General features: G+C 41.8%; 1 protein-coding gene across 6 annotated transcripts in view; it reads left to right on the top strand.

Annotated features, from left to right (window-relative positions):
* LOC106088583 (filamin-C) overlaps nt 1-24,075 on the top strand; it is a 231,617-nt gene that overhangs the window by 197,460 nt on the left and 10,082 nt on the right. For 5 of the 6 annotated variants that reach the window (XM_013254171.2, XM_013254168.2, XM_013254169.2 and 2 more), the window contains 3 exons: nt 7,202-8,213; nt 8,280-8,500; nt 17,262-17,410. In XM_013254171.2, coding sequence (XP_013109625.2) covers nt 7,202-8,213; nt 8,280-8,500; nt 17,262-17,410 — 1,382 coding nt within the window. Of the gene's footprint in view, nt 1-7,201; nt 8,214-8,279; nt 8,501-15,739; nt 16,467-17,261; nt 17,411-24,075 lie in introns of those variants that run through there. The other variant, XM_013254173.2, reaches the window with a different exon arrangement.

Below are 24,075 nucleotides of genomic sequence, written 5' to 3'. Positions count from 1 at the left end.
AGATATCGGTCTACATGGTAGCTATATCCAAATCGGCACCGATCTGGGCCAAATTGACGAAGGATGTCGAAGGGTCAAACACAACTCACTATCTCAAATTTCAGCGATATCTGACAATAAATGCGCCTTTTATGGGCCCAAAACCTAAAACCGAGAGATCGGTCTATATGGCAGCTATATTCACATCTGGACTGATCTGACCAAATTGAAAAATAATGTCGAAGGGTCTAAGACAACCCACGGTCTCAAATTTCAGCACAATCGGATAATAAATGTGGCTTTTATGGGCCCAAAACCTTAAATCGAGAGATTGGTCTATATGGCAGCTATATTCAAATCTGGTTTGACCTGGGCCAAATTGAAGAAGGACGTCGAAGAGCCTAACACAACTCACTGTCCCAAATTTCAGCAAAATCGGATAATAAATGTGGCTTTTATGGGCCTAAGACCCTAAATCGGAGGATCGGTCTATAAGGCAGCTATATCCAAATCTGAACCGATCCGAGCTAAATTGATAAATGATGTCGAAGGGCCTAACGCAACTAACTGTCCCAAATTTCAATAAATGGACAATAAAATAAAATCCCAAATCGGACAATAAATGCGCCTTTTATGGGCATAAAACCTAAAACCGAGAGATCGGTCTATATGGCAGCTATATCCAAATCTGGACCGATCCGAGCCAAATTGACGAAGGATGTCGAAAAGCCTAACACAACTCACTGTCTCAAATTTCAGCAAAATCGGATAATAAATGTGGCTTTTATGGGCCTAAGACCCTAAATCGGAGGATCGGTCTATATGGCAGCTATATCCAAATCTGGACCGATCCGAGCCAAATTGACGAAGGATGTCGAAGGGCCTAACATAACGCAGTGTCCCAAATTTCAGCAAAATAGGATAATAAGTGTGGCTTCCATGAGCCTAAGACCCCAAATCGGAGAATCGGTCTATATGGCAGCTATATCTAAATCTGGACCGATCCGAGCCAAATTGGCGAAGGATGTCGAAGGGCCTAACATAACTTATTGTCCCAAATTTCAGCACAATCGGATAATAAATGTGGCTTTTATGGGCCTAAGACCCTAAATCGGACGATCGGCCTATATAGCGGCTATATCAAGATATAGTCCGATATAGCCCAGCTTCGAACTTAACCTGCTCATGAACAAAAAAAAAAAGAATCTGTGCAAAGTTTCAGCTTAATATCTCTATTTTTAAAGACTGTAGCGTGATTTCAAAAACAGACAGACGGACGGACATGTCTAGATGGTCTTAGATTTTTACGCTGATCAGGAATATATATACTTTATAGGGTCGGAAATGGATATTTCGATGTGTTGCAAACGGAATGACAAAATAAATGTACCCCCATCCTTCGGTGGTGGGTATAAAAAGGAGTGGGCCCAATACAAACCTCTGTGGTACACCTCTTTAGACTGGAAGATAACTAGAACACCGGCTATCAACACATACCGATTGGCTTCTATTCGAAAGATAGGAAAATATAAGATCCGTTGTTCTTTTAGAAAATTTAAATAAATGTTTCAGTTTAAGGCAAACTATATTGGGATCAACGGAATCAAATGCCTTCGAATGATCTTAAAGAACAAGAAAGGTAACTTTATCGCTGTCAATATCACTGCTTATGAATAACTGGGAATTTAGGCTTATAGCAATACTTCCATACATCTCTAAGATATTTAAGACTCTAGTCAATCGGAAAATATCAGTATATATTGCGAATAATTCGCTGCTAATAGATTTTCAACCTGGTTTCCGGCCAAAGCACAGTTGCACTGCTGCACTTTTGAAAGTAGCTGAAGATGTACTTTCAAAAGTGCAGTAGTGCAACTGTACTTTGGCCGGAAACCAGACTAGAGTCTTAAATATCTTAGAGATGTATGGAAGTATTGCTATAAGCCTAAATTCCCAGTTATTCTTTGGTATTGGAACTATTCCAAGACTGTGGATAGCAACTCCTTATAATATTGTAATATAGTTAAAAAGATTGCACATATACGGAAGAATAAAGAGTAGAATTATCCTAAAAAATCTCGAGTCAATACCATCAGAACCAATGGCATTAGACTTAATCTATTCTACAGCGCCAACGATATTGCTTTGTTCAAAACGCTCAAGATCAAAACGTAAGTCTGGTGAGGTGTTGTTACTACTATGGTTTACGTTATTTAATTCGCTGTTGTAGAAATGTACGTTTGGCCCAGATAAAGATATGTTCAATAAACTCCTATTGTATCTCATCTAAATCAACATGACTACCAATTGATTCATTATCAATTCCTATTCCAATTGACTCCAAATATTGTCTCCAAATATCTTTCGTGCTCAATACCTCTTGAAATTTACGACTAAAATAAGCTATTTTCTTTGTCTTTATACAAGAAGTGGTCTGATTACTCGCACGCTTGTAATCATTCAAGAGTTCAAGTGTTCTAAAACGCTTCCATCGAGAGTGCGCACAATCTCTTTTACATATCAATACTTCAATATTATTATCAAACCACTGATTCCCATTCGAAAAAAAAGTTCGGGTCTTCATCGGAACACATTTGTCGAAAATCTGACTCACATTACGTTGAAGAAGTGCAGTCTGTTCATCCACGCAACACATGCCATAAAGCTCCTGCCACTCAACGGTGCCAATTTCACAAAGTAATGAGTTATCATCAATGTTTCTATAGTCTCTGTATATTATACTTGTATATTCCAAAGAACAGATCATATAAGATCATATAACTTCACATCAGTCTTGGAACTTACGAAGAACAAGTCAATAAGAGTCTTTGTGGTCGTTGTATAGTGTGTGGCAGTATTGGAATTAACAACATGCTACCCTATTGATTGCATTGGGAGCATCAAATGTGTCTCTTCAAGCACATTACTATTAAAGTCACCAGTGACTATAATATCATTATAATGACAGTTTATATCCTCAAGTCTCTTTACAAAGTCATCATATTTCACTCTTTTATTAGGACGGTATACAACCCCAAACAGAACTTTTCTACGCAAACAGTGCAATTCGGCAAAAATATATTCAACTTTGTCTGTTGAACTAGACGATATAGATAGCAACTCCACCACCTTTGCCATCCCGATCGGATCTTAGAAACCTGTAACCATCTACGGATACCAGTCTATTCCCATAATGTGGTTGAAACCATGTCTCAGAGACCGCAATAACGTCAACACCGGATTCCTCAAATATATAGCGAATCTCATCAATTTTGTTCTTAAGGCTCTGAGCATTTATATGCGCAAATTTTCAGTCCTGGCTTCTGTCGCGCTAGAACCCTGACCATCAGGTGTAGATTGTCTCTAGAATTTTCCCTTTCATTACGAGGAAACTACATATTGAGAAACATTAAAGTAATTGTAGAGAGTACAAATCTTTGATTTGAAATTTATATATGGTTGTAGCCTCAGTTATAAGTAAGCTCTTGACTCTTTTTCTCTACACCTGTAAATTTGTTGCCTTATTACGCCCTTTCTCCATTAGTTGGTATAAGGAAGTTTTTGCAACTCTAATGATATGTAAGTCTTTACTCTGCTAATTTTATGCTTTTTTAACACGAACCAACGAATGCATCATCAAATTTTTATGAAATTTATAATCAGTTTTATACACAAATGCACACACATAACTCAATGAAGGCTAATTCATTAGGGTTCACACAGAGGGCCACATAGGAACTTCCCTCTGACATGAAGACACGTAGAGGAAATTACCCATAACTTGGTAAGTGACTGATTCCCCAACAATGCTGGACTTTGGATATCGTGATGACAGGAAAACAAATTTTGTTGGTTGGTTAAATATTGTCAATATACATACACCCATTCAGGTGCACTTTAAACGCTCACAATAAATAGCTGTTCGCAGCCTAGCGAAATGTGGGCCCATGCAAGGCCTTTATTAGAGAGAGTAAATTGTCAATAACAAAACTCTCCTTTAACGAAAGTGTTGGCAGACTTTTCTTTGAATGGCCGCCATCGATATATATTTATATATAGGTGCCATACATAGGGGGATTTTTTAGCTATTATCTTTTCCCCAACACTGTTTTAAACAGCTCACGAACGTTTCATGTTTTGTTCCACTATCAAACATCTTCAGTTTGGTCAATAATTTAACCATGAATCGTCTTACAAACGAAACATTTTTAGTGAATGGGCTCTTGGAAAGTTGGCCGAAGATCTACTTTTTATCGAAAAATTCTGTTCAACGACGAAGCTAATTTTTGGCTCAATGGGTACGTAAAAAAGCAATATTGTCGAGTTTGGAGTGAAGATCAGATGGCGGCATCATTGGACCGTATTTCTTCAAAGAAAATGCGAATCTTAACGTATCTGTGAATGGTGAGCGAAGAGATGAAATCCAACTTTTTTGTCCAAAATGCAAAAGCTTGACTTGCATGACATGTTGTTTCGACAAGACGTTTCTGAAAAACTTTCCTATAGCTCTTAAAAATCACCCTTTAGAACGATCTCCCGATTTAAGGCCCTGGGCCTATAAAATGTGCATTATCCCATTTCGCTAATTTAGACTTTTCGACATCTGTACCCCGTATGGTTCAAATCGGCCTATATCTGGATATAGCTACTATAATAACCAATATTCTGTTTTGCCAACTTGAACAGTGAGTTGTATTCATTAGACCACTCGACGTTCGTGCCGAGTTTGGTCCAAATCGGACTATATTTCGATATAGCTGCAATGGGTTTATAAATGAAAGCATTTTTCACCGGAATATGGCGAAGGGTGGTAAAAATATATATACCCGAGGTGGTGGGTATCTAAAGTTCAGCCTGGCCGTTTTTTTGCATTTTTATTTGTTTAGTCTTTAGAACGGCCCAAAAAGAATAGACCATCGCATTACCATCTGGCGAATTGGCTAATCTTAGTTTCCACGTGCTTTATAAGACGGCCTTAAATGTTTGCATGTCCACGGCTCGGCAATTAGCTGCCAAAATATTTTCCAGATACTAAGTCGCATTTACTTTGACGCCGTGTAAAAACGTTTGGAGAGCGGCCATCGGCCGACCATTAGCCAGTTGATTACCACTACTTCGTAAATTTCGCTGAATTGGAGCATTCACTCTCCAAGCCGAGATTGCAGTTTTTTTTTTGGACCACCACGATGGCATGTACCAACGCTGCCAGTATAATTTGCACGACTGATGAAGTAATGCATAAACAGTTTTTTCACTTGGAGGTGCTGATTTCGCTGAAGTCGAGCATTCACTCGCCAAGCCAAGATTGCAGTTTTATTTTGGACCACCACGATGGCGTATGGCAATGCTGCCAGTACCATTTTCACGATTTATGATATATTGCATTAACATTTTGTTCACATAGAGGTGTTTGAGTTCGTCAACAAAAGTCGTTTGTGATTTTCATATATAACTCAATCACACGATTACGGTTGAACTCCATTGCGAATTACTTTTTTTTTATATGCTGGTATTGGGGCCATTTCAAATCAATCCCTTTTGGTGATCAATGTTCAGCACGTGATTTAGTATATTTTTTGCATAGGTTTAGGGGACATAGGGAGTAAACAAAACATATACCCAAATGAGGGATCTGGCATTTGTGAGTCTCGATAACAGTACGGTTTTCAGAAAGGCCACAGACCAGTCAGCAACTAATACGACTCTCTCGCTGTCAAGGAATATACAAAGGTAGAATTTCTTAAACCATGTCTCAGGCACTTGCTGTATATTGCAGTTAGCACACCTTTTATACTGTATGGTTTTTTGGTTTGGTGGACGGTACTTCAACTGCTTATTGCACAAACGGATTTAAAGGATGGGTACCACCCATTGGATAGTCTCTTTGTCACAGTCTCGCAGAGGACGACACCATCTGGGCACTGCTATATTTAATGCCTCTGGGCATTGTGGCTAGGCAAGTTACTGCTATCTTTGCCAAAGATTATTGGAGATCTACACCGTGCTATTCTTGAAAGAATGCCTTGTGATAATGTTAAACTGTCATTCCAAACATTTTTTGATTAAAAGACTTTCTACAGTGTCAGTTATTTTCAAAGATTGTTCCTCTAATTCAAAAAGGCCTTAACGAAAACTCCAATCCTGACCAATTACTCCACCACTGCTAAGTAGCAGAGTAAAAACCACAGAACTTCATCAAGGTAACCCATAATTTAACGCAAGTTAAAAGTGTTTTTTTTTCCATGCCATGTGAAGCCAAGTTAAAGTGGCTTCAATTGAGCGATTGAGGGAATAGAAATCACACGACACAAATGTTTGAATGCTTGACTGAATGCATTCGCCTTGACTGACTAGGGCATAGCATTTACAGAAGGGTTTGTTTTTTCATCTTCTGCTGCTGCTGCCTTTGCCAAGTGTACTTGACTCTGGCTTTCTTTGTTGGCCTTAAAACGCCATCTATGCCGCCAGTTAATGCATTGGGTTAAGAGCACCATTGATTGGGATCTCTGCTTGTATGATGTGTGCCATTGTCTTACGGTCGAGTGTGTTTGTGATCTGTGATCTGTCTCTATGGAGTTTGCCCTAGCCCAGTCCCAACCCCTGAAAGTGGGTACAATTTAACTTTCAGATTAACATTTGAAATGGTGGCCGGAAAAACGCAGAAAAGTAGAAGAGGGCAGGAATTGGTTCGTTTGTTGTTGCCTTGGTCTGGTTAAGTGTAATTTGAATAAAGTTGCCTTCATTGAAATCTGTTGCAGGCACCTTTCGCATTGCCTTGGTGGTTATTGATGCCAATGTTTTTGTCTTGCCACTTTCCACAATGGCCGCATTTCTTGCCATTCATACAAAGCCGAGCCTTCGGTAAGTGATATGGCTGCGAGCATAAGAGAGAGCTGATAGATGGAAGGCAAAAAGGGTTCCTTTTACATTTTTATAGAAAATTATTTTATACTAAAAAGATAGCGATTTCTGCCATGTTTAGAAAGCATGTGAGATAAATTCTTGAAATATTTGGAGCTGAAAATGATGGAGAAATTGAGCCCAAGAAAGCTCAAAGTATTTACAAAATAAATTTAATAAAATTTGCAAATTTGCCCATTTACCTTCTATTAAGGAACAGGGGCAAACTTCAGACATATCAATGAGTCCTGTCTGATTCAAGTTTAAGCTCAATTTTTTGATTTTTTACTAATTTTCCTCTTCTTCTTCTGTGTCATTACAGGTTCACCGTGGCACGTTGAGATCATGTCCACACCCGGTCTAACAGCATTGGGCGAATCGACCCGTCTTGTACCCGCCAATACACCGGCGGTTTTTGATATACTGCCGCCTCCTGGTCAAAGCCTTGCGAAAGGCGAGTGCGTGGCAACAGTTTTGGGTCCTAACAAGACCAAACTGAATGCCAGAGTCACCCACGAGGCGGCAAACGGTGCTGCACGCATCGAGTTCGTGCCAACCGAAGTTGGTACGCACGTCATCGAGGCCTCCATCAATGGTACGAAAATCTCCGGTGGCCCTTTGATAGCCAAAGTCTACGATTCCAGTCTCATACAGGTCACCGATGTCAATGGCGGCGTTGTCGGCCAGCCATGTCAGTTTCGTGTCGATGCCAGCGCCGCTGGCGAGGGACAATTGGAGATTTCCATAAACGAAGGAGAAGTGCCCAATCACGTGCAGGTGGTGGGCGGTGGCCGTTGTCTAGTTTCGTTTACTCCCGAACAGGCCAAGCCCCATTTGATTGATATCAAATTTAATGGCGAAACCGTACGAGGATGTCCCTTTGTATGCCAAGTAGCAGATACTTCACGCGTCATGCTGAATCTATCGAATCTGGAGTTGATACCGGTGAATAGGCCGGCTTCGTTTCATATCACCGTAAGTGGTGGTGGTGCTGCCGAATTGGCTGTTAGTGTACGCGGCCCTCATGGCGAGTTGCCGGTACGAGTCACCGGCGATATACATGCAGGATTTACGGCAGAATTTACGCCCACCAGTGTGGGAGGCCATTCGATTAATGTGGAATACAATGGGTTCCCTGTGCAGGGTACTCCCTTCTTGGCAAAGTCATATGATGCCACCAAGGTGGCGGTGGGTAGTGTATCGCGTGGTACAGTCGGTCGCCCAGTGCAGTTTACCGTCGATGCTGGCGATGCAGGTGAAGGCAACTTGGAGATAACCATATCGGCAAAGGGGCAGAATATACCAACGCAAGTGCATCCTCAAGGCAGTGCAAGGTGGGTTTTATAACTTTGCTGATTTTTAGGAAGATCGACTAAGATTTTCTTTGCTATTTGTTACAGATTCTCTGTCTCCTTTGTACCCACCGAGGCTTGTGAGCATACCATCAATGTTTCGTTCAACAAAATGCCCGTTCCTGGGTGTCCCATCACCGTGAGCATAAGCGGCGGCATGTCCGGTCCCCAAGTGTCTTTGGGTGGGCCCGGGCCCGTACACCAATCGAATTCTTTTGTTATCAATCACAACGGCGGTCGTTTAGAGGATATTGAGGTGAACGTTGAAGGTAAAGTATTTTGACAGACTGCGGAAGGGCACCCTTCCCAAAATCTGTCTAAGCATTCTAGATTTATTGTTTACTAATCATATGCAATACTTGTTGGTTAATTATTTTATTTTTCGAAAGCAAATTGGTTATTTTGTCCATTCGCAATTTATTTAATTCTCACTTTTATTTTTTCAATTTCCACAATTTTTCACCTTTGAGCATGTTCCCCTTTCACACATCACAATTTGAATTCAAAAAAAATATCATCTTTTTTGAAATATTTTCCAAATTGTTCCTTTTTATCAATAAGCACCACCTGTCATTTCAATATCTGAAATTAACAAATCGTTTTCATATTTTGTAAAAATTTATTTCCCAAAGTCCCAATCGATGTGATTTTGCATGAGATTTGTATAGCATGTGTGAATTATAGGCAATCAATGTTGTAAATGTTTAATGTAATAATAATTTCCCACTATAAGTTATTTAAAAACATTCAGGACATCAGTTTTAAGGATACATATGTATATAAAACTCTGTTAGTAATCGTATATATGCAGTCTGTGATTAAACAAAAAGAGGAGGAGGAATATGGCTTCTAGTTTCTACCGTTGAACCATCCAAATCGCTTTAAAAAGCCCAACAACTTGCAAATGTTTAATCCGCCTCATGCCACTATGGACATACACCTAAGCCAGTAATCGGCTTGTTGTGCGCCCTAAAAACCATAAATTAACCTCTTAAAAGAAAATTTTAAATTAGGAATTCCGTGCTTCTTACAAAATCCATAATTATTTTCAATGCCACTCCCCTAAGTTGGTTCATGTCTGATATTGTGTCTCCACCTAAGTACCGGTATCTGTTGAATGCGAAAGCAGGGCAATGACAAAGGAAATGCGTCTCATCATCTTCCCCGCATGGCCTACACATCCTATCACCTGTCGCACTGATTTTAAATAAGTGAGCTCGTAGTCCTATGTGTCCCGTTATGATACCAATACCTATATACTGACCTCCTTCTTGCTTCCTTTCAGTAATAGCCTGGTCTTCTCACGATCTGGATCCCTTCATAGGATTTTCGCCGTCCTACCGACCGTTTTACTGTTCCAAACTTTTGCATGCGCATTCGTCGCCCACTCCCTTATCACGCACTGCGTCGACCCGAAAGGTTTCGGGTTTGCCAAGTTTATTCACCACCAAATCGACTGCCCTTTCATTTCCCCTTACTCCGTTATGGCCCGGCACCCGAACGATGCGGATTTTCCCATCCTCAGAGAAGGCGTTAATCTCCTTCTTACACTGCAAGACTTTTCGTGACCTTACCGTCCTGGTTGTTATTGCCCTTATGGCAATTTTACAGTCGGTAAAGATGTTTACACTCGACGTTCTCGCGTTAGCACCACTCCGCCTGCAGGACCGTACTATGGTCAGGCAGTCTAAAACAGATGTCAATCCCTGGGTTTTCAATGTAAACCCCAGGCCCACTCTGTCCTCTAGCTTTGATCCATCCGTGTAACATGATCTTCCAGATGGCAATACTAGGGTTCCGTCAATCCAAGACTATGCCGATGGCAGCAGTGCGTCGTACTCGACTTCAAGATTCATCTCAGGTATCCGATTGGAAACCTCTCCACTTTCTTCCAGGTTTCCTATCGTCGCCTCGATTATACCGCGATGGTATGAGCTGCTCCCATCCTCATTCCATTCTCCCTTCGCCTTAAGTCTCATAGCCGCAGTGGCTGCCTCACACTTAATCTGTATGTCAATGGGTCGGATATCTAGAATAGTCTCCAGTGCCCTAGTTGGTGTGGTCCTCATCGCTCCACCTATGCCAAGACAACATGTTCTCTGAACCTGTTGTATGGTCCTTATGATGCACCTTTTCTCCATAGCAGTCCACCAAACTACTGAGGCATAAGTTAGTATTGGTCTAATCAAGCTCCTGTAGAGCCAGTGGACTATCCTAGGATTCAGGCCCCATTTTAAGCCTGCGGCCCGTCTACATAGTGCCCAACATCTGTGAGCCTTCTCAGTACGCTCCTGAAAGAGACACTTCCAATTCAGTTTCCTGTCCAAGATCACACCTAAGTATTTTACCTTGTCAGATATCGAAATCATCTTATTGTGGAAACGTGGGGCGTTAAATTGGCCCACCTTCGTCTTTCTCGTGAACATACATATTTCAGACTTCTCTGGGTAAACATTGAGACCTCTGGGTCTAGCCCAGTCATATGCCATATGCAAGACCCTTTCGGTCCTTCTGCATTGCTCGTTCGGATCCTTACCCCTTAGAGGTATTATAACATCGTCTGCGTAGCAGACGGGTTCAAATCCCTCCTCAGTCAGCATCCGTAATAGGTCATTTATGGTGGTCACCCATAGGTGTGGCGATAAAATTCCCCCCTGTGGCGTGCTCTATGCCACTTTCACCCTTATATTTATGCCATTGGACACACAATTTATCCACCTGTACCTTAGCATATGGTTTATCCAGTCTCTAAGGACCGGGTCCACCCGGTACTGGTCTAAGGATTTGGATCAGTGTGTCGGTCCGCACATTGTTAAAAGCCCCCTCGATGTCAATGCATACCGACAGTGTAGACATTTTGGCATCGAAGGATTCTTCTATTTTATGCACAACCTCGTGCAGGGCAGTCTCCACCGACCATCCCTTGAAATAGGCATGATGTTTGTATTTGAGCAGTACGCTGGATGTCATACTCTTTATCATGGTGTCCAAAATACGTTCCATCGTATTGAGTAAAAAGGATGTAAGGCTTATGGGCCTGTAGGCCTTTGGTGTCACATAACTTGCCTTGCCAGGCTTGGGTTAAACATCACCCTTGCCTCCTGCCAGGCTTTCGCAGTATATGATAGTCCTATGCACGCTGTACAAAATTTTGACCAGGCGAGGCGCTAGATAGTCTGCCTCTTTCTGTAGTAACGCCGGAAATTTTCCATCAGGTCCGGGCGACTTAAATGGTTTGAAGCTCCTCAAGGATTCCTTCACCATAAATTCCGTTATTATAAACCTTCGATCAACGTCATTGTTCCAAGATTCCGTTGTCTCCGTGAGTCCCGTCGTATCCTGTCAACATGTCCTCCGTTGTCTCTGCTCTCACTCCCATATCGTCTTCTAAAGTTTCAGTTTGGACATGGGTTTTTGAGAGAAACTTTTTTATCTTGGCGGCGTCATTAACGATATCGACCTATTCGCAGAAAATCTTCCAGGAGGCACGTTCTGCCGCTCTGGTAATCTTATTGTATTCCTTGAGCCGTGTGTAATATACATCCCAACTTGAAACTTAAATTTTCAAAGAAATTAAGACCTAAAGTGGAACTCCTTCTGACTGCCAGTGCGGGACAAACACACAGCAGATGTTCTATAGTCTCTTCTTCCTCGACGTCCTCACAGCTTCAAATCGACGTCCTAACAAATCGTTTCTGGTAACCTTCACCCTGTCAGCATGTTTTCCGATCCTTTCATGACGGACACTATGTCTGAGACGTCTGTTCTAGCCAGTGACAGTAAAGCGGTAGACCTCTTCAAGTGCGACCCAATTTTCCGGCGCAGGCAGTGGTACTCGCAGACGAGCGTGTAGTGATTCGTTGTACGGAACCCACTAAACCCAGAATCAGCGACCTGAATCTAGAAATAAACAGGGTAGTCAACGAACATAAGCGGAATTTGTGGCTGGTACACTTGGAGCAATGTAACTCAGGCACCGGTTTAGGCAAGCTGTGGTCTACTGTTAGGTCACTCTCGAACCCCGGTAGACGGGTTGACAGGACCTCGGTCACGATTGGCGACACAACCATGGCTGATCCGAAGCGATGCGCCAGATTGTTCATCCGTCAATTTATTATGCATCCCGAGACTGACAGGGCGAGGAGAAGAGCGATTCATAGTATACGTAGCCTCCGAACAGATGGACAGCTATCACAATTTACCGCGGGCGAAGTTACGAATGTCATCCGTGGTGCCAGATCACCCAAGGCGTTGGGCCCCGACGGAATCTCTACTCTAATGCTGAAGAATCTGGATCTTCCTAGAGTTGAGTACTACCTTGCTACTGTCCTCAACTTGTCTTTAAACACTCTTATAGTTCTCGATGTCTAAAAAATGGGCAGAGTGATCCCGCTACTGAAGCCCGGGAAGGACCCGAGTAAAGCGGAGTCATACAGACAGATCTCCTCTCACCAGTAGATCTTCTCTCAACAGTAGCCAAGACGCTTGAGGCATTACTCTTCCCGAGCCTCGTTAAATAATTTCCATTCGAATGGGGCAAACTTCTCACAAATCAATGAGTGCTGTCCGATTCAATTTTAAGATCAGTGATAAGGTTATAGCCGAGCCCGAACGGCACCTCTTTGGGGAGAAGTTTTTACATGGCAAAGTACCTCACAAATGTCACCAGCATTAGGAGGGGATAACCACCGCTGAAAATTTTCTAATGTTCCTGCCAGGATTCGAACCCAGGCGTTCAGCATCATAGGCGGACATGCGCAGAGGTTAGCACTACGGTGGTCTCTTATGTACGTTTAAACAGGGGCAGCCGCCCCATCTTCAAAGCCCGCCAAATGGAAATTTTAACTAATAATAACAATAGTAGACTCAAATGAAAGATATTTGAGACTATAGGACGAATCTGAAACATGGGGTACCACCTCACCCCCAAAAACACCTTAAAACCGGGCATATTTGCCGGCTTTAGCAATTTAAGGCTAAAACAAGTAAAAAGGCGTTAAGTTCGGCCGGGCCGAACTTTGGATACCCGCCACCTCGGGTATATATGTGAATAACCTTTCGTCAAAATCCAGTGAAAAATGCATACCTTATGCCCCATAGGAGCTATATAGACATATCACCGATTTAGACCAAATGCTTATAAGTACAAGTCAATGTTCAACCGAGAGATCGGTCTATACGGCAGCTATATCCAAATATGGTTCGATCTGAGCAAAATTAAAGACAAACATCGAAGGGCCCAACACAACTCACTGTCCCAAATTTCGGCGACATCGGACAATAAATGCGCTTTTTATGGGCTCCAAACCTAAAACCGAGAGTTCGGTCTATATGGCAGCTATATCCAAATCTGAACCGATCTGGGCCAAATTGACGGCCTCAATCGGAGGAGCGGTCTATATGGCAGCTATATCCAAATCTGGACCCATCTGAGCCAAATTGACGAAGGATGTCGAAGGGCCAAATATAACTCACTGTCCCAAATTTCGGCGACGTCGGATAATAAATGCGCCTTTTATGGGCAAAAACCCATAAATCGAGAGATCGGTCTATATGGCAGCTATATCCAAATCTGGACCGATCTGGGCCAAATTGACGGAGGATGTCGAAGGGCCTAACACAACTCACTGTCCCAAATTTCAGCAAAATTGGATAATAAATGTGGCTTTTATGGGCCTAAGACCCTAAATCGGAGGATCGGTCTATATGGCACCTATATCTAAATCTGGACCAATCTGGGCCAAATTTACGGAGCATGTCGAAGGGCCTAACACAACTCACTGTCTTAAATTTCAGCAAAATCGGATAATAAATGTTGCTTTTATGGGCCTAAGACCCTTAATCGGAGGATCGGTCTATATGGCACCTATATCCAAATCTGGACCGATCTGGGCCAAATTGATGGAGGATGTCGAAGGGCCTAACTCAACTCACTGTCCCAAATTTCAGCAAAATCGGAAAATAAATGTGGCTTTTATGGGCCTAAGACCCTACATCGGAGGATCGGTCTATATGGCAGCAATATCTAAATTTGGACCGATCTGGGCCAAATTGACGAAGGATGTCGAGGAGCCTAACATAACCCACTGTCCCAAATTTCAGCAACATTGCATGATAAATGTGGTTTTTATGGGCCTACGACCCTAAATCGGAGGATCGGTCTATATGGCAGATATATCCAAATCTGGACCAATCTGGGCCAAATTGACGGAGGATGTCGAAGGGCCTAACACAACTCACTGTCTTAAATTTCAGTAAAATCGGATAATAAATGCGGCCTTAATGGGCTTAAGACCCTAAACCTGAGGATCGGTCTATATTGGCAGCTATATCCAAATCTGAACCAATCAGGTCCAAATTGAAAAAAAATGTCGAAGGGTCTAACACAACTCACTGTCTTAAATTTCAGTAAAATCGGATATTAAATGTGGCTTTTATGGGCCTAAGACCCTAAATCGGAGGAACGGTCTATATGGCACCTATATCCAAATCTGGACCGATCTGGGCCAAATTGACGGAGGATATCGAAGGTCCTAACACAACTCACTGTCCCAAATTTCAGCAAAATTGGATAATAAATGTGGCTTTTATGGGCCTAAGACCCTAAATCGGAGGATCGGTCTATATGGCAGCTATATCCAAATTTGGACCGATCTGGGCCAAATTGACGGAGGATGTCGAAGGGCCCAACGTTACTCACTGTCCCAAATTTCAGCAAAATCGGAAAGTAAATGTGGCTATTATGGGCCTAAGGCCCAAAATCAGCGGATCGGTCTATATGGGGGCTATATCAAGATATAGTTCGTCTTCGAACTTAACCTGCTTATGGGCAGAAAAGATTCTGTCCAAAATTTCAGCTCAATATCTCTATTTTTAAAGACTGTAGCGTGATTTCAACAGACAGACGGACGGACATGTCTAGATCGTCTTAGATTTTACGCCGATCAAGAATATATATACTTTATAGGGTCGGAAATGGATATTTCGATGTGTTGCAAACGGAATAACAAAATGAATATACCCCCATTCTTCGGTGGTGGGTATAATGAAAGAAATTTGAGAGTAGAACACCAACACATTTTGGGGCGAAATATCTGAAAGGCCGTACTAGCACCCCAAAACGACTTTTTCCTGACCGTGACAGCTGTATAGGGCTCAGATAAAATAAGAGAGTGAAAGTAGGCACAGCGGAGCGGACCCTGTCCAGATAATAACCTATTAAGGATAGTCTAAAATTGTTTGAGGGTAAACTTTCCTAAACTACATTGCTAGATCCCTTGATCCCCATTTCTTGTGATAAGCATGTGTGTTGAGCTTTTCTAAAACCCTTGTCTGCTTGTTGCATAAAATCTCTGTTTCTTTACGTTCTATGTGCTTTTTTTGTATTTTAATTTGTAAAAAACAACAACAACTCTACTTTAACAATTTTTTCTTTGTTTATAATTTTATATTTTTATATACAACTTTATTTTTCTTCTCTTTGCATCTCTCTTTGTGTTACATTTCAGGACGACGAAGATTATTGTACTAGACCCACACATATTTACCCACAAAAGAACAAATATACAAAATTCCCCTCTCCATAAAACTAGTTACCCCTTTTACATATACAAAAAAAACGCCCCTGAATATAACAGAGTAAACGTTATGAGACGCGTTACCCAGAAATACATTTGTTTTTAATAATAATAAGATTTTTAACCCTAAAACTAATATGACGAAAATATTTTTTTTTTATACGATATTTTAATACCAATTTGTTTGTTTATTAACCTGCCTGTTTTGCTTAATCTTTAAGTTATTTAAAAAGAAAAAAACAAAGTTAAAAATTACGAATATTACGAAAAATGAAATGACTAATAAGACGGTTGACCTGGAAAAACGCAACATGAGAACGCAACTAAACCTAGCCCCTGTTTACTAATGTTTAAGAAGCTAAAGTGCAAAGTAATTGTCGCAAAATTTTCACCCCAGAGAAGAAGGAAACGACAACAAACTAATTCAAAAGATTACTAATTTTTATATGTCCCCCCGCTCCCCTTTACAATTTTACAATTTAATTGTTAACCGATGATGTTGAGAAAAACGACAAGAAATATCTCTTCCACCCTATCGATGCCTTCATTTACATTTATATAGACCTTACCTTTTAATAAATAATGTTAATGGTTTTATTTACGATATTATAAATAAAAAAAAAAACATAAAATAATTCTGCGAAAAACCACAAACCTAGAGGAATCTGTTTTCATGGGATTTTTTTTTTATCAAACTATAGGGGGTTTAGGTTTGCCCACCCCGGGCAGTGGGTAATGGAGAGCTGTACATTTTTGTATAAATTTAATGGAAAAACAAAAACTAAACTCTGAGAGATGTCTTCTTCAATCGGCTCTCTTAGTAACTAACTCAAGTATATTGTATAGTATGGTAGTTTTGGAGAAATTTCTAAAAATCTTCCTATTCCTTATGCGGGACTTTAGTCATTTGTAACATTTGAAATCATTCAAAAATTTTTACACAATAATTACTCTCGGCCTCTTTCTCTCTCTCTCCTGCATTAACAATTTCAAACATTAACAATTCCGAAACTAATTTTTGGGCATTACCTAATTTACACTAAAACGATCTCTGCCTCTCTCTCCCCCTCCTACATTAAGTAACATTGACATTTTTTGCTAATACATAAAAATTTTAAATTTTTTTCTAAATTTTTCCCAAAAATACATACAACAACTACAAATGCATACTAATAAAAAACAAAACCACAACAAATTAACACAAAATTTTACAAAAAATTGTTGCATGCCTTCATTTGGGCATGCAACTCCAACGAAAAACAATATTTTTTTCTTATTTCAAAACAAATTTTTCCATATAACTCGCGTTATTAAAAAAACTAAAAAACGTTGCCAAACCAAATGCAATAAAATAAAAAAAAAATTATATAAAAATAAACAATTGTGTGAACTTTAAAACAATATTACCAAACATCAATTCAAACCAACGAAAACATCAAATGATCAACATCAGGACCCGCTGGACAATCTGTGCCCGCACAGGTCCATCAGTCAGCAGAGGGTGTCTTCAAGGCGGAATTTGTACCACGCGTCGTTGGAGAACATCGTGTCCATGTTACCGTCTGTGGTTTGGCAACGGCTGGCAGCCCTTATGCCGCTAAGGTAAGTGCACATAATGAATATAGAAAGAATTTTCTGTCTTACAATCCTTTAATTTATAAACCGATAGCCGAACCCGGCCAGCTCCGCTGCGCCTTCTTTAACTCTCTAATATCCTTTTTAGGGTGGGGACACTTTGCCCTAAATGCGGATATCGAATTCGTGCCATTGTAGCCTAGGACGATGAACGCGTTCGAATCCTAGCGAGAACATCGAACAAAGCGGTGTTTATCCCCTCTTAATGTTGGCGACAATATCTTTTTATGGTGGCGACACTTCGCCCTAAATGCGGATATCGAATTCGTGCCATTGTACCTAGGACGCTGAACGCGTTCGAATCCTGGCGAGAATATCGAGCAAAGCGGTGTTTATCCCCTCTTAATGTTGGCGACAATATCTTTTTAGGGCGGGGACACTTCGCCCTGAATGCAGATATCGAATTCGTGCCATTGTAGCGTATGACGCTAAACGCGTTCGAATCCTGCCGAGAACATCGAACAAAGCGGTGTTTATCCCCTCTTAATGTTGGCGACATTTGCGAGGTACAATGCCCTGCATGGTCATTTAAAAAATTTTCCCCAAAGAGGTGTCGCACTGCGGGACGCCGTTCGGACTCGGCTTCAAAAAAGACGTCCCTTATCATTGAGTTTAAACTTGAATCAGTACTCATTGATGTGTGAGAATGTTCTTCCTTAGGGCAATGTTCTCATTAGGTGAGGGATGTCACTTCAGATATTTCGACTCAAATATGGATATCAAATTCGTGCTTCACTTCCAAATCCTTTTAACTTGGGCCCCATATTGCCATGGCCGGTAAATATGAACCGTTTGTAGGATGTTTTGGGGGGCTGTGGCGGCCACCGGCACTTTTTACTGAAAATATATAAAACATTCGTTCTTTATTCCCATTTCGACTCAAATATGAATATCAAATTCGTGCTGCAGTTCCAAATCCCCTTAATTTGAACCCCATATTACCATGGCTGGTAAATATGAGCCGTTTGTAGGATGTTTTGGGGGGCTGGGGCGGCCACCGGCACTTTTTACTGAAAATAGTTAACAAATACGTTCTTTATTCCCAACGGAAACGAAGTTCAGTTTACGGGATGCTTTAGGGCATACCCCCAAAAACACTTGGCTCCAAAATTGGATATCAAATTCGTTTCTACTCTCAAAAAACCTTTCACTTGAGTCCCATATTGTCATAATGGGTAAAATAACCCCTTTGACGTATCATTAGGAGGAAAAGCTCCATCTAGACTTGAACGCAAATTTTAATGTCATATTCGTAATCTACTCCCTAACACCTTTCACTTGAGTCCCATTCGTTCTTCATTCTGAATGTGACACTTCCAATTCAGTTTCCTGTCCAAGATCATACCTCAGTATTTGACCTGATCAGATATCGGAAGCTTCTTATTGAGGAAACGAGATGCGTTAAATTGACCCACCTTCGCTTTTCTCCTGTGCCCGCCCGCTGGGTACTTAAAACCAAGTTTGAATATCATATTTGTATTCTGGTCTCCAATACCTTCCATTTGATACCCTTATTGTGCCCATCGGAGCACTTTCGGATATGGGTGACGTATTTGTGGTAAAGGGAAGGGTCCGCCTCCACCCGATATCATAAAATTATATAGCCTATGTTTCCTTCCACACAAACGTACACAATCTATGAAAATTTTAAGAAAATCGGTTCAGCCAAGTATCATATAGTCATAATGGGTCTAATGGCGTTTTTTAGGGGTGGCATGCCCCAGTATACTTCGATCTGATTTTGTGTGTCAGATTCGAAATCTACTCTCCAATAACTTTCATTTCATACCTAAATTGTCCCGATCGGTCCACTTTTGATTTTGGGTTGTGTTTTTGGCATAAGGGGGAGGGTCCGTCCCCCTTCCGATGCCGAAAAATTATATAGCCTATGTTTCCTTAGAGACCAACCGATGCGAATCGGTTCAGCCAAGTATCATATAGTCATAATGGGTCTAATGGCGTTTTTGAGGGGTGGCATGACCCAGTATACTTCGATCTGATTTTCTATGCCAGATTCCAAATCTACTCCCGAATACCTTTCATTTAAGCCCCATATTGAAACGAACGTCCAATATGTCTGTTTGGGGCAGTTTTGGGGTTGGGGCGGCCCGATGGGTACTTATACTCAAATTTTGATGCCACATTCGTATTCTACTCTCCAATACCTTTCATTTGATACCTATTTTGTCCCGATCGGTCCGCTTTTGATTTTGGGTTGTGTTTTTGGCATAAGGGGGAGGGTCCGTCCCCCTTCCGATACCGAAAAATTATATAGCCTTTGTTTCCTTAGAGACCAACCTACACAACATGCGAAATTTTCGAGGAAATCGGTTCTGCCGTTTTTCATTCTGTACGGAACAAACAAACCGAGTCCCATATATCCGTGATTGGGTAATGTGCCCATTTTGGGCGTTTATGTGTGGGGGGGATGACCACCCTATACGTCGACATGAATTTGAATGCCAGATTCGTTATCTATTCCCGTATAGTTTTCATTTGATACCCTTATTGTCCTTATCGGTCCACTTTTGATTTTGGGTGGTGTTTCTGGGGTAACGGTGGAGGGTCCGCCCCACCGAATATCTTTCATTAGAGTCCCAAATTGTCATGATCGTCGGATAAACCTATTTTAAGGGGTTTTGGGTCTGGGGCGGCCCCCCAGGTACTTGGACCCTTACTTTTATTGTGAAACTCGTACTACAACCTAGAATACCTTTCATTTGAATTCCATATTGTCCCGATCGTACTTTTGGTACTTTTTGGATAAGGGGAGGGGTCCGCTCCCCTACATCTGCCGTACCTATTCCTACATGTCTTGTAGGGTCAGGATTTTTATGCCAATTCGAATTTTTGCAATCAATTATTTGGCAAATACGGTGATACTTTGTAATAAAATACAGCTTCTCGATGTTCTCTAGTGACTATATGCCTAATGACGAAACTAAATTTTATTGCAAAATACCACCCCATTTTCTTAACATTTGTTCGCAAAATTTTGATTTTGCTTAAAAATCCGGACTCTAGTAATGATGCCCAAAGCCATACTGGTCTTCTTCTTACTATTCCTCAGAATTGCAGCGTTCTGGATTTGTTCATAGGAAATTCGTTGTCCTACGGACCGTTTCACTGTCACACAGTGTTAGATGCGCGTTTATGGACTACGGCATCAACTTACACTGCGTCGCTTTGCAAGCCATCGCATTCACCAAGTCTATCCAAACCAAGTGGGTTGGGATCGAAAGAAGAATTATAGAATTTACTGTTTTAGCGAGATCAGATAATAAATCCGCTTTTTATGGGATTCAGTTATGCGACACCAAAGGCCTATAGACCCAGAAGCCTTACGTCCTTTCTACCCAAAGGGCATCATCATAAAGAGTAGAACATCCAGCGAACTGCTCAAATACAAGCAGCATGCCTATGTCAAGGGAAGGTTGGTGGAGACTGCCCTGCACGAGGTTGTGCATCAAATAGAAGAATCCTTCGATGCCAAAACGTACACCCAGGCGGTATGCATTGACATCGAGGGGGCTTTTAACAATATGCGGACCGACAGACTGATCGAATTCTCAAACCAGTACCGGGTGCACCCGGCTCTTAGAGACTGGATGAACCTATGCTAAGGAACAGGTGGATAAATGGCACAAGGCACGCCACAGGGGGCATTTTTTCGGTATTTGAACCTGTCCGCTACGCAGACGATGTTATAATACTTCTAAGGAGTAGGGATACGAGCTATGCAGAAGAGCCGAAAGGGTCTTGCCTATGACATATGACTGGGCTAGACCCAGAGGTCTCAATGTTAATCCAGAGAGGACTGAAAAATGCCTGTTCACGAGAAAAACGAAGGTGGGTGAATTTAAGGCACCATGTTTCCTCAATGAGAAGCTTTCGATATCTGATCAGGTCAAATACTGAGGTGTGATCTTGGACAGCCAACTGAATTGGAAGTGTCACATTCAGAAGCGTACTGAGAAGACTCACTGATGTTGGGCACCCGAATCCGAGGATAGTCCACTGGTTTTACAAGAGCGTGATTAGACCAATACTTACTTACGCCTCAGTAGTTTGGTGGACTGCTATGGAGAAAAAGTGCAACATAAGGACCATACAACAGGTTCAGAGAACACAGGCATAGGCGGAACGATGAGGACCACGTCCACTACGGTACTGGAGACTATTCTATATATCCGACCCATTGACATAAAGATTAAGTGTGAGGCAGCCACTGCGACTATGAGACTTAAGGTGATGGGAGAATGAATTGAGAATGGGAGCAGCTCATACCATCGCGGTATAATCGAGGCGACGATAGGAAACCTGGAAGGAAGGGTTTCCGGGTTTCCGATCGGATACCTGAGTTGAACCTTGAAGTAGAGTGCGAGGCACTGCTGCCATTGACGGAACCCTAGTGTTGCCATCTGGAAGATTATGTTACACGGATGGATCAAAGCTAGGGGACGGATGGATCAAAGCTGGGGGTCCACATTGAGAAACCAGGGACTGAGATCTGTTTTAAACTGCCCGACCATATTATGGCCCTTCAGGCGGAGATCCGGCCGATCACGGAATGCGTGAGGTGGTGTGGTGCTAACGCGAGGACGTCTAGTGTGAACATCTTTACCGACAGTAAAATTGCCACAAGGGCAAAAACAACCAGGATGGTAAGGTCACGATCAGTCTTGCAGTGTAAGAAGGACGCCTTCTCTGAGGATGGGAAAATCCGCATCGTTTGGGTGCCGGGCCATAACGGAGTCAGGGGAAATGAAGGGGCAGACGATTTGGCGGTGAAGGGCAGAGGACTGCCGTCAATAAACTTGGTTAACCCGAAGTCTTTCGGGTCGACGCAGTCCGAGTTTAGGGCGTGGGCGACGAATGCGCATGCAAAATTGTGCAACGGTCGGTAGAACGGCGAAAATTCTATGGGGGGATCCAGATCGTGGGATGACGAGGCTGTTGCTGAAAGAGCGGATTAATAACCGCACGATCTTTTCAATCTAACCTAACCTAACCTAATACCAAACGAGGTTTCAGACAAGGAGACAGCGAAACGTTCGGTAGGACGGCGAAAATCCTATGGGGGGATCCAGATCGTGAGAGGACGAGGCTATTACTGAAAGGAAGCAAGAAGGCGGTCAGTATAGCTATTGGTATCATAACGGGATACATATGCTCACTTATGTAAAATCGGTGCGGCAAGTGATAGCATGTGAAGGGCATGCGGAAGATTATGAGACGTTGGAGCATTTCCTTTGTCATTGCCCGGCTTTCGCGTCCAACAGAAACCGGTGGGGACACAATACCAGACATTAGGTGGGGACACAATACCAGACTTTAACCAACTTATGGGAGTAGTATTGAAAACAATTAAGGATTTTGTAAGTAGCACGGAATTCCTAACTTAGAATTTTCTTTTTAGAGGTTATTTTATAGTTTTTAGAGAGCGCAACAAGCCGATTACTGGCTTAGGTGTATGTCCATAGTGGCATGGGGCGGATTAATATATGCACCCTCTTTTCAACCTAACCTAAACTATGGGATTCAGACCCTTAATTGGAAGATCGGTCTATATGGTCTCTGGTCGAATGACGGGAGGCTTAATGCAAGTTACTGTGTGAAATTCCACCGAAATCGGCTAATAAATGCAGCTTTTAGGCCCTATATAGGAATATTGGTCTATATGGCAGCTATATCTGAAAAATAGTCTGATCTGAACTATATTTTAGTCGAACATAGGGAGGCTTTAGGTGACCGGTGATAAAGCCCAGAAGACATAACGCCCAAAAACATTTTTTTAAACCATATTTGAATAGGAGGTCAGGAGGCTTAAAATAACTCACTGTTTCTAATGTCAACAAAATTGGATAATAAATCCGCCTGCTACGGACTTAAAGCCGGCGTATCGGTCGATATGCCAGCTATATGTAAATATGGTCCATTTCAAATTTTTCCATTTCCCTTTTCAAATTTTAGCGAAATTGGACTTGAAAATACTTGCGACCAGATTGGTCTATATGGCAGCTTTATTCAAATAAAGTCCTATTTGGCCAATTCAAAAACTTAAGCTGCGTATGGAAGAAATACGAATCTGTGTAAAATTTCAACTCAATATCTCAATTTTTGAAAACTGTAGCGTGATTATTAATGACGGACACACGGAAGGACAGACGGGCGGACAGAGAGACACACGGACGGACAGGCAGAGACACACACGGACATCGTTACATCGTCATCGATATCGATCAGACATCGACATCGATAAGACATCGACATCGATCAGACATCGACATCGATCAGACATCGACATCGATCAGACATCGACATCGATCAGACATCGACATCGATCAGGTTTTATACCCACCACTATAGGATTAAGCGCATTAAGTTCGAACGTGGATGAATTGTGGGTGCCATGACATAATAAGGGAAAAAGAGGCACAGGGCACGCCACAAGGTTGTATTTTATCGCCACTCCTATGGGTGACCACCATAAATAACCTATTACGGAAGCTAACTGAGGAGAGATTTGAACCCGTTTGCTACGCAGTCGATATTATAAAGCTTGTAAGGGGTAAATATCCAAATCAGCTATCTGGAAGTACCGAATGGGTCTTGCAGATGGCATACGACTC

Source organism: Stomoxys calcitrans, chromosome 5, assembly GCF_963082655.1.
Source record: "Stomoxys calcitrans chromosome 5, idStoCalc2.1, whole genome shotgun sequence".
In the NCBI taxonomy this organism is placed as follows: Eukaryota; Metazoa; Arthropoda; class Insecta; order Diptera; family Muscidae; genus Stomoxys; species Stomoxys calcitrans.
The sequence above is the reverse complement of the archived record's forward strand: the minus strand, read 5'-3'. Positions and strand labels throughout refer to the sequence as shown.